The sequence below is a fragment of the Sciurus carolinensis genome, chromosome 10 (genome assembly GCF_902686445.1).
Source record: "Sciurus carolinensis chromosome 10, mSciCar1.2, whole genome shotgun sequence".
NCBI lineage: Eukaryota > Metazoa > Chordata > Mammalia > Rodentia > Sciuridae > Sciurus > Sciurus carolinensis.
In genome coordinates, this window is record NC_062222.1 from 140,150,752 (window position 1) to 140,168,536 (window position 17,785).

At 58.1% G+C, this 17,785-nt stretch overlaps 1 protein-coding gene across 6 annotated transcripts in view; it reads right to left on the reverse strand.

Annotated features, from left to right (window-relative positions):
* The window catches only part of Uvssa (UV stimulated scaffold protein A), a 30,913-nt gene that overhangs the window by 11,504 nt on the left and 1,624 nt on the right, over nucleotides 1-17,785 (reverse strand). For 4 of the 6 annotated variants that reach the window (XM_047567176.1, XM_047567174.1, XM_047567175.1 and 1 more), the window contains exons 3-8: nucleotides 16,873-17,203; nucleotides 15,696-15,816; nucleotides 13,925-14,398; nucleotides 12,730-12,842; nucleotides 12,388-12,516; nucleotides 3,057-3,156 (exon numbers count right to left, since the gene is read on the reverse strand). In XM_047567176.1, the coding sequence (XP_047423132.1) occupies nucleotides 3,057-3,156; nucleotides 12,388-12,516; nucleotides 12,730-12,842; nucleotides 13,925-14,398; nucleotides 15,696-15,816; nucleotides 16,873-17,203 (1,268 nt within the window). The remainder of the gene's footprint in view (nucleotides 1-3,056; nucleotides 3,157-12,387; nucleotides 12,517-12,729; nucleotides 12,843-13,924; nucleotides 14,399-15,695; nucleotides 15,817-16,872; nucleotides 17,204-17,785) is intronic. The other 2 variants (XM_047567178.1, XM_047567180.1) reach the window with 2 other exon arrangements.

Consider the following 17,785-nt stretch of genomic DNA (forward strand, 5'->3'; position numbering starts at 1 on the left):
TATTTGCCTGAAGCACTAAAGCAGACAGTGCGGAGCGATCAATCGATAGCAGGAAATGGAGAGGCTGGGCGCTGCACAAAGTTGGCTGCCCAGCGCTGACATTATTGATTCCACCTAGCTCCGCTGGCCTTGTAATTAAAATGTAAATTTGAGAAAGAGATTATGTCCTGACAGAAATGGTAGGATTAAGGGAAAGATAAAAGCCCCTCAGTGAAAATTCTGAGAAAGAAATGAGAAAGAAAAAGAGCCCCAGTCTCCTCAGCCGTGTGGGTTTAGACTAAATCTAACTACTTCAGATTCACCCACATTTAATTGAAAAAACAGCAACAGAATATGAACCAGTATTATGAACTGGGCTGGCCCCAGGCACACCTTCTGCCCCACCCCCTCCAGAGCTCCGGGGCTATTTGCCATTCTCCCAGCAGCCCAGCAGGAGGCAGTGGGGTCCCCACCCTCCCTGCAGGGGCTCCTGCTTGCTGAGTCCCAGGCTTGAAGGGCACTGCTGGCCTCTCCTGGTCCCACACTCCCAGCCCAGGGCTGGGCAGTCAGCAGGCACATGTCCCAGAGCATCGGGGAACCATGCTGCACACCCTCCAGTTCAGCCTGCCCTCCACCCGCCCATCTTCCACCTGACATTTCTGGGGAACAGCAGGAGGAACAGCACCTGGCTCAGACCCCTGGGTCACTGTCCGTCAAGGCCAAAGAACATGCTGCAAGCCTTCCCAAGGAAAGGGGTGAACCTGCAGCAAGGAGATGCCAGGGTCTTTGCCAAGCCCCCTGCCCACACAGCCTGGACCAGAGGCCGCCACAGACCAGGCTGGTGAGGACATGAGTCAGAATCTCGGCGCAGGCGACGTGACGAGCCTCCCCACAGCTCAGAGCTGGAGCCAAGGCCCTGTCATGCCGTGTCCTCCTCTGGACCAGCACCACCCCAGCAGGGCACCACGTCCCTGCTCCTCTGTGCTGGAGGTCAGGTGGGGCACAGCCGGCACGACAGCCCAGGCCACTGGGACATCTCTGTGCAGCTAGGCCTTCTTGCAAGGCACTGAGCAGGTGGCCCAGGAACCTGGAAGGGGCAACTGGCTCTTCACAGCTCAGCCCCTTTGCTGGACTCAACTGGCCAGCAGACAAAGAGGGACACGGGCCTCCTCCACACAAGAGTGCCAAGGACTTGCTGCTGCCCCATCACTTTCCACTGGTGGTCAGCAAGGGTTTTGCCACCTGTGCAGCCACTTCCTGGAGGTACGGTCAAAGGGACATCAAGGGGGCACTCCAAGACAGGTCACCTTTGGGGTCATTGCCACAGTTACTGACCCTTCGCAAGTCACGGGCCAGAGGGAACCTCATCACTCCAGGGGGAGGAAAGGGCTCCTCAGGAGCACAGCCACCTCTTCGAGCGGCAGCCAGGGCAGAGGCTCACGTAGAGTGATTCCCGCCCTTGCAGTTTGTGCAAACTGGACTTCCCAAGGACTCAGAAGCATCAGAAGGGACACACAGAGCCTGGACCCTGAAAATTCTGGCACAACCACAAGACAAGGGTCAATGCCAGCTCCCAGATTCCCTGGAAGACCCCAGGAGAAGACCAGAGCGAGTCCTGGGACTCAGGAGAGCAAGAGGCAGGTGCTGTGGCTGCTGGCGACCTGAAGGAGAAGGAAGGCTGTCCCTGCCGCCCTGCCCCGTGGCCCTCTGTCCCAGCCCTGGCGTCTCAGAGGCAGCCACGCTTGAGCAGCGCCTCCCTGCCTGCCCTCCAGGGCCTGGTCCAGCGCAGGCAGGGCAGAATGGGAGGTAGCAGCGCCCAGCAGCAGGCCACGAGCACCCCCAGGAGCGTGTGTGGGCGTGGGCTCGGTGTGGCCGCCGGGAGAGGCTCTGGCTGCGGGGGCTCTCACGGCAGGAGGAAACGTAACCAGGAGACTGCAAAGGCCACTTCAGGTGGACACTGGTGTTGAAAAGGATGGCAGGTGCGGGGTGGGGAGGGGGAGGTCAGGAGGTCAGAGGGGCTCGGTGGCTGAGCAGCCCCAGTGAGGCACACCTGGGTCAAGGCTTGGGAGGGTGGGCTGGTGGGCAGGGCAAGATGGCCGCCAGACAGAGGCAGAGCCCTCCACAGGGACGGCCAGACCAGGCACATCCCTTCCAGGCTGACAGAGCTGGCCCCAGGTGCCCAGACTGCCTGGCCCTGCCAGCCCAGAAGTGGGCCGTGGACACAGGCTGTGTGAGAGGAGGGCAGAGCGCCTGGCCGTGCTAATTTGGCACGACAGCCCTAATGGGTCATGTCTTCACACACGAGTTGCCTGATCATCTAGATTCTTTTAACAAATGTACATTTCATCTCACAGACTCCAGTTCACACCAACTTGCCCATTTCACCACAAAGCCAGAGGTCTTGTTTTCTGTTGCTCTCTCTAGACATGAACCCGTGTGTGCCCTGGGGCCCGGGAACCTGCCCGACTCAAGCCCACCCCTGCCCGGAGCCTCGGGAGCGAGGGCTGCAGTGTGGTTTTCAGGCCCGCTGCAGCTGTGCCCACTCTCCTAGGCAGGAGGGTGGCCTTGCTATGGGCAATCACAGTCCTGGCCCAGACGCCTCCTCTGCCTTCACAGTGGTCAAGGGGATGCGGGTTAATGTGATGCTCCCAGGATGGTCCCTGGGGGGAGGGCAGCCCAGGCACAGGGGTGGCCGCCTCCCACCCGAGAGGCCCAGGCCTCCTCCTGACTCCCCAGCACCCCTGGGCATGGCTCCTGAGCTGCTGGAAGCAGCCCCACAGCTTGGGCGCAGGAGCCTAAGACACTGTCTGCTCGGGGCTCCCTCCTGGAGCACTCCCCAGGCTGCTGCGGAGACCAGGCCACTGCACTGGGGTCCCCGTGGGTGCTGAGAACCCCGCCCTGGCTGGGGGCCAGGGCCTGCAGCAGGACTCCTGGGTTGGGAGCCTGCCTCAGGGGGAAGCCAGGGCACACAGGAGAGCCCGCCCTGTAAAGAAGCGGCAAACCCGCCCAGGGCTCCAGGGACTCCTCCCAGGCGCCCCCACCCCACCTTGGCACCTGCCCCCCACCCTGCAACTCACCATACTCAGCCCGCAGGTGGCCAGGGATGTGGGGCTCGTACCCCTCCTTCTCCGGGACCTCCACAAAGTCCTCGTCATCCTCATCCTCCCCGTCTTCAGTCTGTGGAAACACCACCCAACACAAATAAGGACAATCCAAAGCCTGCGTATGGAAACGGTTGCCAATGGCAAAGCATGGGGAATCTACCTCCCACTTCCTGAGGAGCCTCTTCCCAAAACACGTGGGATGTCGGCATCAAACGGCTGAACTTCAGGTAAGGTTGTCTCCTGGTGATTCTGGTCCCTGAAATCTCAGCACTTCTGCCTCTGACCCCTTTTGCTCCATGCTAGGACCACAGGCTGCAGGCCAGGCCCACCCTCAGTGCCCTTTGGCACATGCCGCCCATCCTTGCCCAGAGCAATCACAGCAGGTGGACAGATGTCCCTCCCTGCAGCTCAGGTAGCAGCCGCCCACCTGCTGGGCAGTCATCTGGGCCAGCACACCATGCAGGCTTCTCCCATAGCCCGGCACAGACCATGAAAAGGGACAGGAGCGTCCAGAGTACCGTGCTGAAGACGGGCTAAAAGCCCCAGAGCTTCCCCTGCCGGACGCGGCTGCTGAGCCCAGCCCCGAACGCAGCGCAGCCACCCACGGCCTGGGGAGTAGCACAGATACCCGGAGTCCTCGACTGCCCCAGGGCAGGAGGCCTGGCAGAGCCACAGACAGCGCAGGGCAGATACCCACCTCCACCAGCACCTGCACGCAAACCCCAGCAGAAACAACGCCCCGACCTCCCGCCCAGGAGCCTCACACCCAGAACAGGACACCACACTGGCGACTGCAGGGACCTGCCCCTCCTGAGAGTTCCCACACCAGGCAGCCCGCTCACCTCCCTGGGCAGCCAAGGTCTGTGCCACCAGGGTGCTGCCGACCACACCAAGAAACAGGCACGCGGCTGGGGGACTACAGGAAGGGAGGTCCCTGCTGCGAGTGCCAGCCGCCCTGCCCCGTGCCCGGAGCGCAGGACACCCAGCCAGCCTCTCACACCCTTGCTTCAGACTCTGCCCAGCAGGCATTCCACAAAGGCCACCCAGGCTCTGCTGCCTGAGGGAGAACAGAGAAGAGGGCTGCCGACCCCAGGGCAGGAGCCCACAGGACTCCTGGAAGCCAAGCAGGGAACAGGGATGGGCTGCTGTGCCAGCTCACACCCAGCTCAGCCACTCACTGGGCAGCCCACAGAGGCAGCCCCAGACTCAACACTCGGCCCCAGGACACACACGGCCCCAGACTCAACACTCGGCCCCAGGACACACACGGCCCCAGACTCAGCACAGACCCAGGACACACCCGGCCCCAGACTCAACACTCATCCCCAGACTCAACACACGGCCCCAGGACACACACAGCCCCAGACTCAACACTCGGCCCCAGGACACACCCGGCCCCAGACTCAACACTCGGCCCCAGACTCAACATTCGGCCCCAGGACACACACGGCCCCAGGACACACACGGCCCCAGACTCAACACATGGCCCTCAGCACACACGGCCCCAGAGCTCACACACGGGGCCCCCAGGTCAAAGGCGGCCCCAGAGCCAGCTATGAGCACTACAGCACATGGACCCTGCGGGGAGACCTGCAGGAGAGGTATAATCAGATGCAAATGCTCTGTGTTTAGGCACAGCCCACGGCTGCGCATCTGGGAAGCAAAGGAGACATTAATCATTGGAAACTGTAATTTTTGTTATCAGTCTAACACTGATCAAAAGGGAAGCCTGTCTCCACCGCTGACCTGTGAAACGTCCCAATTATGCTCTTTGGAAATGACAGGGGCACTTAACTCCCGAGCTGAGCAAATGACGACGATCAATCACGTTTGAATAACAATGAGCCACGGACCTGAAAATTATTTTTGTATAGAATCTACCCAGGAATTTATGAAAGGTGGAGAGCAGCCCAAGGTTTTAGGGCATTACGGTTCCCGGCTAGTGCAGTGCGTATCAAACACTAAACAGAATTTATGTGTTTTAATTTTCTAAAAGGTAGAGGTGGACGGGGTGCTACAATGCAGAACACACAGTGCCAGGGTTTAAATATGGGGGTCATTTTCATAAAATATTATGCTTACTGCTCACACCCTTGAATTTCACAGAGGACTTTTATTAAATATTCATTTCCTAAAAAATATTCAACTGCTCAGCTAACTATTAGGAATTATACCTTCCTTCACCCCACTAAAATCGTTTATTTCTGTGATTAGGCTTAGAGTTCTAGGTTCTTCTGTGTTCCAGATGAGCACTGATCTGGTGCCGGGCTGTCTGCTCTCCCTCTGCAGCTGCTGGCTGTCCCCTGAGAGGGCTCTGCCTCTGGAGAAGCCCTGGGCTTCCTCTTGGGCCAGAGCGACCACTCCATCCATGCCTGCACTTCGCTTTCCAACTGCTCAGAGGTGGTACCACGCAAGCCTCAGTGACGAGAAGTCACAGACTCGCTGCTAGTGCAAACGCCAACGCAAAGCTTCTGTCTCCAGGTTCTGATTCCCAACTGGTGAACCGAGAGGATGCTCGTCCATGTGCTCTGTTGCTCTGGCCACCAAGTGGGCTGCACATTAGGGACAGGCAGCAACATTCCTGATGTCCAGAGAGGCAGAGACAGCTTTAAGCCACTGGCTACCAGGGCACTCCAGTGACCTGCTCAGGGGTCTCACCTGCTCAGAGACAAGAACACCATGGGGACGAGGGACAGTACCCTCTGAGATCGCAGACAGCAACTCGGCCCAGGGGAATCTAAGGCCTGTGCAGAAGACTCCCTTTGAGCACTTGGATCCTAAGAGACCAAATATTCAAGTGACCTCAGCCACAGCAGTGATGACCTGCCCTCAAGTTCACAGATTAGGTCAGACAGAAACAGCACCAGGGGGCCTGTAGCACCACAGCACCCCACTGAGAGGCCTGCACAGGGGTGGCTGGACACCTGAGGCCCACGGAAGGAGCTCACACCTGCCAAGAGCCTGCAGGCCAAGGTCAGACCTGTGACCCCTGCTACAGGGCAGCCAGCTTCAAGCCACCTGGGAGCTAAAATTCTCCGACTGCCATGAAGCAACACACAGGGCACCCAGGGAAGGAGCCGCCATGGGGGCCTCAGGTGGGCAGGTTTGCCTTCCCTAACAGGTGAAGCCCTTAGTGCCTGGGAGGGACCAGACAGGCAGTCAGATTCCTGTAGCCAATCGGAAGACTCATCCCAAGCCAGCCCAGGGCAGGAACTAGACTCCCACGGGGCCAACCCCTTCCACCCACATGACAGAGGCTTCCACCTAAGGCTGTGGCCATGGGGAGCCTACAGGGAGGGGGCACTGCTGGTTTTATACAAATTGATTCTCACCCACAGTTAAAAGGATTTAGAAAAATGAGTCTCCACCATCATAATTAAACAAGCAATAAAACGACTAAAATATACAACGCAATCAGTTTACAGAAGTAGGGGCAGTGAGGTTGCTAATTATTTGCGAAGGAATGGGAAGAACAGCTTGGTGCCCAGGAAGCTGGTCGCCACCAAGCCCACGGTCTGGAGATACAGCTGGGACCATTAAATAAATTTTGTACCATCTAATTAACTTGGTGTGCAATCTCAATTACTTTTCACCCAAGAAATCACTTTTGTTCAGTTTTATGTGTGTCTATTTCCCTTTTAAAAAAAAAAAATGATGTAAGGCCTCGTCAGACAAGTGAGTTCCAAACTGCATCTGTCTCTCATGGCTTGATGGCCATGCATTTAAAACCCATTCTATCTTATAAACTAAGAATTAAATGTGCTCAGCTGTGATGGTCGTCATCGCATCTGCTATTTATATGCTAATGCCCTCCCTGGAAGGCCGTGCAAATTGCCGGCCAGGCCAATACCTCATGTGCATCTCCTACTGCCAGGGACCCCTGTCAGAGGACAGGGCGGTCGCACCACTGACCACATGGGTGCCCAGGAGCAGGCACCTGGTGGGCCACAGCACCAGGGCCAAGTCAACTTGCCTGGACAGGACAGAACACCAGGAGCAGCTTCTGCTGAGCTGACCACCACCTCCTGGCATGACCATCTCTGAGGCTGGCACCATCAAGGACGCACACCCATAGCACAGTGTGGCAGATGCTTCCTTTCCTCCTGTGACCCAAGGCAGGGGTCAACCTGCCCTGGAAGCTGCCAGCATGCACAGGGAGCACCCAGGGCCTGGGGGACCAAGAGCCACGTCCAGCCTGCTGGCAGGCGTGAGGCGAGAGCCCCTGCATCAAGTGAGCATGGAGCCATTTCTAGATGAGGGTGGAGCCAGAACCTCCACTGGGTGAGGACAAGCAGTTGGCCAGAAGGGCACATCCCTCCACAAGCAAATGAGGGCTGGCGGTCAAGGTGGACTCTATCCCTTGGATGGAAGGACAGGGGCCAGGACAGCCTATTCTCCTAAGAGTCTGCACAAGGGGTGTTCCCCCACAGGCGGTGTGACTGGCACAGAAGCAGGTGGAGGGGTCAGGGGTCACCTGAGCCTTACAGAAGCTAACATCAGACCCAGTGGAATGTGACTGCCTCATGAAGCAACCGCCATCTCCAAAGCTAGTAGCTCTGACCCCCATGACACAGAAGGCCCATCCTCAACCACTTTGGGGCCCATGACACAGTCCCACACAGGCCTGGGTAAGGCCACTGCCACAGCCCAACCTCCCCGGGCAGCCTCTGGGGAGCAGGGAACTGCTCAGAGGCCCAGGCACGGGCAGTGAGGTGTCAGACAGCCTCTCGAGGCAGCCAGGTCTCAGCAAGGAGGCCAGGCCCACACAGGCTCCCCATCTACAAAATGGGGTCACAGAGCAACACACCCTAGAGCAGTTTCCTCTGGAGCCACGGGTAACCCGTGGGCAGGCCGGGGAAGGGTTCCTGACTGAGACTGGGTCTGGGAGGGGAGCCCAGGAGTGGGGGCACCATGCTGCAGGGCTATGCAGGGTGGCCAGGCCCAGCCTTCCTTTTGCAGCCTGTGGGCTGACCTGCAGAGGAAGCACCCACCCGCGCCCCTCCCCCAGCGCCCTCCCGGGCGAGGCGGCGTGGCCTTCAGCGTGATGGAGGGCCGCGTCACCCAGGAAGGCTGCCGACCGGCCTCTGCAGCACAGGCTTCCTGGCGGCCAGCTGGTTCACCTTCCCTGTGCATCTGAGGGGTCAACATTTCATTCCTGGGTCTTCTGTTCCTGTCCTCCTCACCTGCAGGAGGAAGCTCCTGACCCCACGGGCAGCATGGGGCACCACAGAGGGAAACCTGCCTGCAGTCCCACACGGGGGGCTTCATTTCCACAAGAGGATGAGACCAAGCCCACGCTGCCAACCAGTGAGCACAGGGGAGCCCATGAGGCACGGTGGTCATGTGCAAAGTGGCCGGAAAGCTAGGGAAGAAAGCAAGCCACTGCCCACAGAGCCAGGCACTCTGGTGCTCAGAATCACTGTTTCCGGACTTACTTGTTGGTGGGAAATTAGTATTTTGTTAATTACACAATAAGGAATAACCGTTGATCCGTGCTCCATAATTAAAAGCAGGCAATTTAAAAGTTTTCAGAGGATTTTTATCAGTTTAACGAACGAGGCAGCGGGATTATTCCAGCTCGCCTGTAACAGAGCAAGGTGGAAACTAAATCTACCCAATGACCCTCCACATTGATCCAGCTAAGATTTATCCCCAGTCTGCTTCCACACGGAGCTGACACGGAGACACTCTATAAAACAAACACTTAAACATATTTAAACTGGCTTAAGTATTTTTCTGAGAACAGAGCATCTATATCAAAAGGAAAACAATATTATGTAGAAACCAGAGGCAACAGACAAACGGGCCCTGTGAAAGAGAGCCAGCAGTGGGTCCCAGGGGGTGCCGCGGCACACACCACTTCCTCCCTGGGCCGCCGAGCTGCTCCAGGGCCGGGCTGTGGCCACTTGATTTTAAGTGGTAGCATCATATCTCCGTTTCTCACAGGGTTGTGAGAAGTCCTTAGATGTTTAAACCACACATTATTGAATTAGTGCTCCCCACCTGTCCTACACTCAAGAGTTAACGATGCCAGTCCCGGGCTAAGTGGGGAAACACTAGGGAAACAATTTAAACCCTTCGTAAATTTTATCTGAAAATTAGTGAAGAACACCTCATTCATAATTTCTAATTAAAACAGCTCTAATCAACACTGATGTTCACTAGCCGCCCCACCTCTGCGCAGGCCACTGCACGCACTGCAGCCCTGCAGGGAGCTGCCACCAGCGGTAGGAGGGGAGATGGGCAGATAGGCTGACGCTGCCACAGCCGCATCTATTCTGGGAAGCGGCTCACCTGAGCCTGGGTGCCGCTGGCAGCCAGGGAGCTCTCCAATCACTCCATCTGCGGGCGGCTCCGCAGCCCCGATGCGCAAGAAGCCTCCAAGGATTTCGGAGTGCCTTTGTTAAGATCAGTGAGTAGAGAAGGTCTGCAGCGTGTCCGTCCAGCTGACAGGGGAGCGGAGCAACGTCTGCTTCCCACTGAAGCCGACACCATCAACCCTGCAGGGCCTGGCAGGCCTGCATGCTCACAGGAGCCCCATTCCCCTGAAGAGAAGCCTGGGCAGGAGTCTACTGACCAGACCACGAGGCCAGAGGCACCAGCAGCCCCGAACTGCCCTGCACAATACCCTGGGTGGCCCTGCCCTCCAGCAGCAGGCCCCACAGGCCCCGGGCAGAAGTGGAATCAGGTCATCTACTCTGACCACATCCAAGGACACACGAATGGAGTCAAAACAGAGCCAACAGCCAGCGTGCACAGAGAAGGGCAGCAGGCTGGGCAGTGGTCTGAGCTGTCACCAAGGGCCAGTGTACAGCTCCAGCAAAGCTGGGGTTGGGACTCCCATGCCCACAGCCCACAGCACTGGTGGGGCGCCTGTGAGCTGCAGCCAGAACCCAGGCAGCCACGCCAGTGGGCCCAGTTCCCACTGACCCACCCTGAGACACAGCAGCCCTGAGCAGCAGCAGCAGGAAGCCAGTGCTGCAGCTGGGACAGGGCAGCAGCAGAAGCCCAGGGCAAGCAGGGGTCAGGAAACCAGCCCTCCTGGGCTTGCAGAGGGGCACACGGCCAGACCTGGTTAGGACTCAAGTTTCCTCAAGCACACAGCAGTGCCAGCAGGTTTAGTGGACACCAGTCGCAGCAAGAGCTGGCTAAGCTTGGCTCGGAGCCCTGACCCCTCGCCACAGTGCAGGCTGGGCAGCCAGCAGCCCTGGGGAAGACTGCCTAGCAACCTGCCTCGCCCTGTCAGCCCCACCTGCAGGAGGCAGCAGGGGCTCTGAGGCAAGAGCTGGGCAGCCGCACGCCAGGTGTCCTGCTGACAGAGCCTTAGGTCGAGGAGAACAGACAACAGACTACTGCTATGGGCTAAGGTCCTGCCAGCTTCAGCACTGCCATCAGCCCCTAAAGACCATGCAGGCTGGCCAGAGCCAGGCCTGATGAGACTGAACCCCAACAGCTCTAGAAGCCTGTGGACACCCCCAGGGTACCAGATGTCCAAGACCATCCTTGCCACACCCAAGGCCCATTGGCAGCAAGAATGGCCATGGGCTGTGCCCTGGACAGCACTGGTGCACATATATGCCAAGGTAGTGTCCACACTCAGGACAGTGCAGGGGACCCAACATGGCCCTCACTCTGGGCCCAGACTGGATGCACTGATGAGCGGGTGCCTGAGGTCTGGAGTAAGCTCCTTCCCACCGAGGCAGGCTGACAGGAGCACCTCCCCCCAGCACACAATTACTTTTCACTGTAAATATATTTTGGTTAAAACTCACAAAGTGGGGCTGGGGTCGTGGCTCAGTGGTAGAGCACTTGCCTAGCACGTGTGAGGCACTGGGTTCGATTCTCGGCACCACATATAAATAAATGAATGAAATAAAGGTCCATCAACATCTAAAAGAAAAAATGCTCACAGAGTTGACTCCTGAGATAAGCAAAACAGCACAATGCACTCTGGAGAGGTGATGAGCACCCACACAGACACCACGGCGGGCCAACTCGGATCCACAGTTTGAGGAAGAGAAGCAAGGTCGCCCTCTGCTGGCCCAGACAGCTGCATGCGCCCCCCCAGTCAGGGATCTGCAGCAGTGGCTGCCCAGTCAGGGGTGCTCCTCCTCTCAGGTTCCAGAACTTCTGGCGCTGCACCACCATCCCCAGGTCTGCTGCCAGGGTACAGTCAGTGTGGTCACCACCACACAGGACAGCGCACAGGGACGCCAGTCAGAGCATGAGCTGACTGAGCTCGGCCCAGAGCCCTGTCCAGGGGGAGCTGCACATCCATCACCAGCGGGCATCACGAGCCCACTCCTGGCTCTGGGCCTCCACGTGGCTTGGAACTTGATCTTTTTCTCAGCAAGGAACTTTCCTCCTCAAAGCCACCTTTGAAAAGAGGGCCTGTCCAAGCCTACCTTCCCCCAGGCCGGGGCTGGCACCTCTCCCTCAGGCTGGGTCTGGCTCTGGGTTCCCAGGGACCCAGAGAGTGGAGCACCTGGCGTTTGTGTTCTCGGCCCGAGAGCAGACCAGAGACCACTGAAGGCAGGAAGACGCCTGCATGTGACCCCTCTTCCGCAAGGCCATAATCCCTAGGGCAGCATCCCCTCCCTGCTGCAGCCCCATGAATCCCTGAGCACGAACACCACCCTCACTCCCTTGCAGACCACTGCAAGCTCACTGCCTCCTCCAGCCCGCTCCAACGCATGCAGTGACAAAGACCCTGTGCTCCAGGGTGGCTGCCCCGTCCCCCTCCCTGCCTGTGGCTCCACCCCTCCAGTTCGATCAAGACCCTGCCCTGCTTTGATGGCATGCCCTTGCTCAGGAGGCCCAGGACCTCCTGTCGCCTCCCCAGCCTCCCTCACAAATGCCACAGTCCCTTCCAGGCTGAGGTGCCACGTAGTCCAGCAGACAGCTGGTCTTTGAGTCTCCACCCACAGAGCAGGCGCCATGCCCGAGCTCACCATGGTATCTATCGTACACACAGCCCAGTCTGCTGGAGGCTACACAGGAGCCCCACCCTTCCAGAAGCTAGAGAGGGGCACAGCCTGACCTGCAGGGCTCCCTGGAGGCACCTGTCCTATCCCCAGCTACGGTGCAGGGCGAGTGGACCACACCCAGTGGCAGGAACCGCGTTACCATGGTGACAGTGAATGGGCTCAGTGCGGGCTGAGGGGCTCTCTGGCACCAAGACAGGCAGAGCAGGGCTCCCACTGCGGAGCGAGCTCCGTGGAGGAAGGAGCCTGCAGAGGCTCCTGCTCGCACGGCGGCTCTGCCCAGCTCAGGGCCTGCTGCCCGCTCTGCCCCACGCACACACCTTGCTCCTGCGCCCTCCCTCAGGCTCGATGTCCAGCTCCTCGTACTTCCTCAGTGTACATTCCAGTTCTGTCTTCAAGTCAATGGCGCGCTTGAGGTGTCCATCATGGGTCCCTGCACGGGTAAGCCGCTGCAAGACCAGGGGCTGAGTCACGGAGGTCTCAGGCAGGCCCCGGCCCACCCTGCCAGGAGGCAACGTGGCCTGGTTTGCAGGCCTGGGGAACCCATGTTCAGGCACCCGAGGTCCAGACCCACGTGCCCTCCTCCCATCCCGCAGCTCCCACCTTCACTCTGCCTGGGCACGTGGCCTGACAGGGACAGCTCTGAAGGGGCCCGGCCTCACCTGGACCCAGGAGCACACGGTTGGCAGGAATTTGTTCCGAATGAGCTTGAGAGCATCGCGGGCAGCGTGGAGGACAGCGAGGTTGTCTTCGTTCTCCTGGACTTTCAGACCATCTGGAACGAGGTGAATGGGGGTTGCAAAGGACCCTGAGGCAAGAGGCAGCCAAATGTGGACAGAAGCTCACTCTTGGGTGGTTCTGGCCCCACACAAGCCCCTCCTGCAGCTCCATCACCTTGGCTGCAGCCGCCCACCCCGTCTAGAGGACCAGCTCACCATGGCCTCCTCCAGAACAGACACCACACCCATCTCACATGAGAACCCCCTTCCTCTCAGCTCTGGGGCCTGGGCAACCTGCCTGGCCAGCCTCACTGGCCCCCACCCCCCAGCCTCTCTGATGAGCACCCACCTCCTACACTCAGGCCTCTGCCACCTGCTTCCACCACTGTGGTGCTCACACGTGGGCAAGACCCGCTCAGCAGCCCAGGGTGCTGTGACCAGCACAGCACTGCTGCGTGTCACACAGTCATCCCTCTCCCTGTCCCCAAAGCATTCAGCCTCAGAGCCACCAAGCCTCGGGGACCAAAGTCGCTCAACCTCAGAGCACAGCTGCCTCCACTCTAGTGAAGGGACCCTGCCACGTGGCTTTCAAAGGACAAGCCTCCTCAAAGCTAGTGACTCAAAACTCCAATCACTCCAACTTCCCCCACAGGAAGCATGGGGCAACGTGAGGAAGCCAGGGACAAGGGGGCAGAAGGGTGGGACACTGTCCACACCCCTACAAGATCTGAATGCGGGCCATGTGCAACCACACACCACATCCTGACTATGTGGTATGAACACAGCACGTTCACCATGAATAGCAAACCACCACACTGCCATCGATGTTCTCCTGGGCAAGCGTGGTAACTCTGGCAGACCCGTCACCAGCCGGGACACTCACACAATGTGCCCAAGGGCTCCCTGCCCTGCTCATAGCCTTGCTGGAGTGGGCTGCAGATGGCCAACAAGTCTATGTGCTTTCTGCAGCTAGCCAATGGCCGGAGAGGCCTGGTAAAGTGGGCATGGCCCAGTGCAGAGGCCAAACAGGAAGATAAGCCTGTGTGTGTCCCCCCTGCAGGCCCAGGCTTGGCACGGCCATGGGTCATTTTGTGGTGTGGAAGCAGTCAACTGGCCAGCAGCGCTCGCAGCCCATTACCCAAGGGGAGCTCCACGTCCAGCGAGTACTTGTGTGAGCCGAGTCCATGGCTCCGCACAAACTGCTCCCAGTCACTCTGCTCATCCTCAGCTGTGTCTTCTGTGGCAGCCTGGGGTGGCCGCTTCCCAGTGCCAGTGGACCCTGGGTGGTGTGCAGAGGCGGGCAGGTCCTTGCTGCAGCACGGTTGCTCCTCATCCTCCACGGGGTCCCACTTGGCGGCCTGGGGCAGCCCCTCCCCAGCGCCAGCGGTCCCTGGCTGGTGTGCAGAGGCGGGCAGGTCCTTGCTGCAGCATGGTTCATCTGGGGCATCCGGGGTGCCAGACCAGTGAGGGACTGCCAGGTGTGAGCTCAAGGAACCAGGAGAACCCTCATCAAGGAAGCTGGCTTCTGGGCATGGGTCAAAGTTCAAGGGCACCAGGAGCCTGAAGCAGTTCTCCACTTCCGTCAGACAGCAGCCAATTTCTGCAGACATTTCTGCCAAGACATGGAGACACACACTAGCTTGCCACGCTGAGTGAAGCGCAGCCCCACCGCGCACTGTGTGGAGGCCCTACTGGGCTTCACTTTTAGCAGCAGGTAGGCCAAGGGTCACGTGTGCCACCTGCACCCCTGGGGACTTACTCCCCAAGAAAAGGCAATGCCCCAGGTGAACATATCGCGGCAGCTGTTGTCTGGCCTTGCCGGTGGCAAGGTCTGGTGGCAGCCTACAGAAGCATACACAGATCGCCGAGGGGTGGACTTCAGAGCAGGGAGCCTCCAGCCAGGGAGTGCATCCCAGAGCAAGGCTGAGCCTCTCCCAGAGGCAGTAAAACGCCAACTCACTCCACACCCTGCTAGGGCTGGACCAGCTCTCCCTCCTGGTGGCCTCTATACCATCTGGGCACAGCTGCCTGCCCAGAACAAGCCCTGTCAGGGGTCTGGACACGGAAGAGCGTCAGCGCTGCTGTCTGAGGACACAGAGCAGCTGCCTTGGCAGGTCTTGGGCACCCTGTAGGTGGACAACTGTGCCCCTAGGTCTTCTGATCCCCCACACCCTGGTTCTCTCCCTCAAGAAAAGGGCTGGAAGTACATGGAAGGATTTTGGGGAAGGAAGCTGGATTAAGAGCAACCCAGGTGGGGAGCCAGGTGCTGTGGTACACACCCATCATCCCACAAACTTAGGAGGCTGAGGCAGGAAGATCGCATGTTCAGGTCAGTCTCAGTAAAATTATCAAGGACCTAAGCAACTTAGTGAGACCCTGTCTCAAAATTGTTTTAAAAATTACAATAAAAAGGGCCAGTGGGGCTGTGGTTCTGGCTCAGTGGTAGAGCACTTGCTAGCACATGTGAGGCACTGGGTTCGATCCTCAGCACCACATAAAAATAAATCAAATACAAATATTGTGCCCACCTACAACTAAATATATTTTTTAAAGGTGGGGGCAGGGATGTAGTTCAGTGGCATAGCACCTGTGGGCTTGATCCCCACTGCTATAGAGAGAGAGAGAGAATGGTGGTCGTGAGACAAATGGCAAGAGGACCTTCAGCAGACCACGAAGCACAGACCATGTCTGGAAGCATTTACACTCAGCCTCTCCCAGGGAGCCTCCCCAGAGGGCTGAAGTCGGACCTAACCACCAGGGGCACAGGGGTGCAGGTGGCCTGTGGAGGGACAGCCCAACCTGAACCTCCACCTGGTCTGCCTGGCTCTCCTGTGACCAGGTCCTCAGCTGGGAGAAGGCAGGGGTCTGGAGGCACTCGGGAGATGCAAGGCCCTCAGTCTGGGACTTGCCTTCCATCTCCCGTTCGGCCTGTTTGGCTCTTTCACTGTAAATTTTATCCAAGTGCTTCTGCTTCTGCTCTTCTCGCCTCCTCTCTACCAGAGTCCTGCAATTCACATCCTGAAAATCCACCTGAGGAGCAGAGAGTGAAGATTAGCACTGACCACAATAAAAACTCACCAAGAAAGTAAAGGACACGCCACACCAGCACGCGGCAGATTCTCTGTCAAGGTTAGTTAGTTCTCATCTTAAGCAACAGGAGTACACTGAACAGTGATGCTTCATCCTGAGAAGCTCAGGTAAAAGAGTATAAACCTGCAGCCCTGAGCCAGGTGCCACGGCACAGGTCTTTTGTGCCAGCTACTCGGGAGGTTGAGGCAGGAGGAACACTTGAGCCAGCCTGGGAAAAACAAAACCCCCATCTCAAAAATAAAATTAAAAAAGACTTCCAGGGCTGGGTTGTGACTCAGTGACAGAGCACTTGCCTAGCACGTTATGAGGCCCTGGGTTCAATCTTCAGCACCACATAAAAATAAATACATAAAATAAAGGTATTGTGTCCATCCACAACCAAAAATATTTAAGAGAAAAAAAAGACTTCCAGCCCCAAGTGCAGCACAGGTGGGAATGCAGGCGGTGAGGGGCTGCGGACCCCTGAGCCTGAGCACCACCATCGCCTGAGAGTGAACCCGGGAGAGGTGGCATGCCTGGGGTCATGTGGAGGAGCTGGTACTCCGGCCTGCAGGCTGGGCCTGTCTGGAGGGCAGAGGGCATGGCAGAGTTGGGGTGGGATCTCAGCAGCAGGTCCTGATGGGTTTCATCATGCCCAGCACCCGCCAGAGCCAATGGCAGGATCCAGGAAGGGACACTGAAGAGCACAGGTTGGGAAGCTCCCAGAGGGCAGTGCCTGTCACAGAACAGGGCTGCACAACCCAAGGTGACACAGGCCTGCGGGCTCAACTTGATGCACATGTGGGCACAGGTTTTCTTCCTCAAAGAAGTTCCTCCCCTCAGGAAGCTGCACCCCTCCCAGGCCCCGAGCAGGTCCAACAACCCAGGTTCCCAAGCCAAGCTCAACGACACGGCTGGGAGCACTCTGTACTTGGCTCGACAGGGAGTGGTCTCCCCGCTTCGGGCCTGCCTGTTCTGCCCCAGGGAACCAGACAGTCCTATGCAAGGCCCACCTACCTTTTTGGTGTGTTTTAAGAAGTGGTAGCCCAAGGCTAGCTTCTTATAGGCCTCTCCAAACCTCTCATTCCACCCTTCCACAGCTCGCATGGCTGCCTGCCTCAGCCTCTGGGCTGCCTCTCGGGGGGGCGGCAGGGGCTGCTCATGGTCAGTGCCCAGCGTGAGCTCCAGGAACTCCTGGAAGTCAGAAACAAGCAGCACCCTGAACTGGTGCGACCTGGTGAAGAGCTCATCCATAATCTGGAAGGCGGAGAGGCGGACCTCAGCATGGTCCTGGGTCAGCTGCGTCTTCAGCAGGCGGTAGGCATGGCCGAGCTGCTCCTCTGAAGACCTGGGGGCACAAGCCAGCCTGATCTCAGCACCCATACTTCAAGGACATGTCTATACTTGTGCAGAACACGCTACTCACATGTGGTGGGGACCCCGGCTGCTGTCCAGGCTTCTTCCTCCCCTTCTCCTACAGCTGGGTAAGCATACCACTGTCTGAGACCCCTCACCTATGCCTCTTTCTGTGTGGCCCACAAGCCCAAAAAATTTTCCACATTTTTAAATGGTTAAAATAACTGGGTTATTTTAGTGTTGCACTTGCCCGGCCAGCACAAGGCCCTGGGTTTGAGCCCCAGTATGGCAAAACAAATAAATAAGTGGTTAAGACACATGAAGGATTAGCTCTTGACATGTGAAAGTTAGGAGAGTCAAATATCAGTGCCATTTATAAAGTTTATTAAAATACAGCCCCCATCGTGTTATTCACACCCACAGCTGCTTAGAGTTGTGTGGTGGCAACAGGCACCTCAGCCCTTCACAGACGCTTCCCACCCCTCAGGAGCATCACAGGCCAGCCGAGTGCACACGCAGCCTCTTCTGCAGGAAGTGAGGGGAAACGCCTGGGGAGCCTCTGAGCATCACCTCT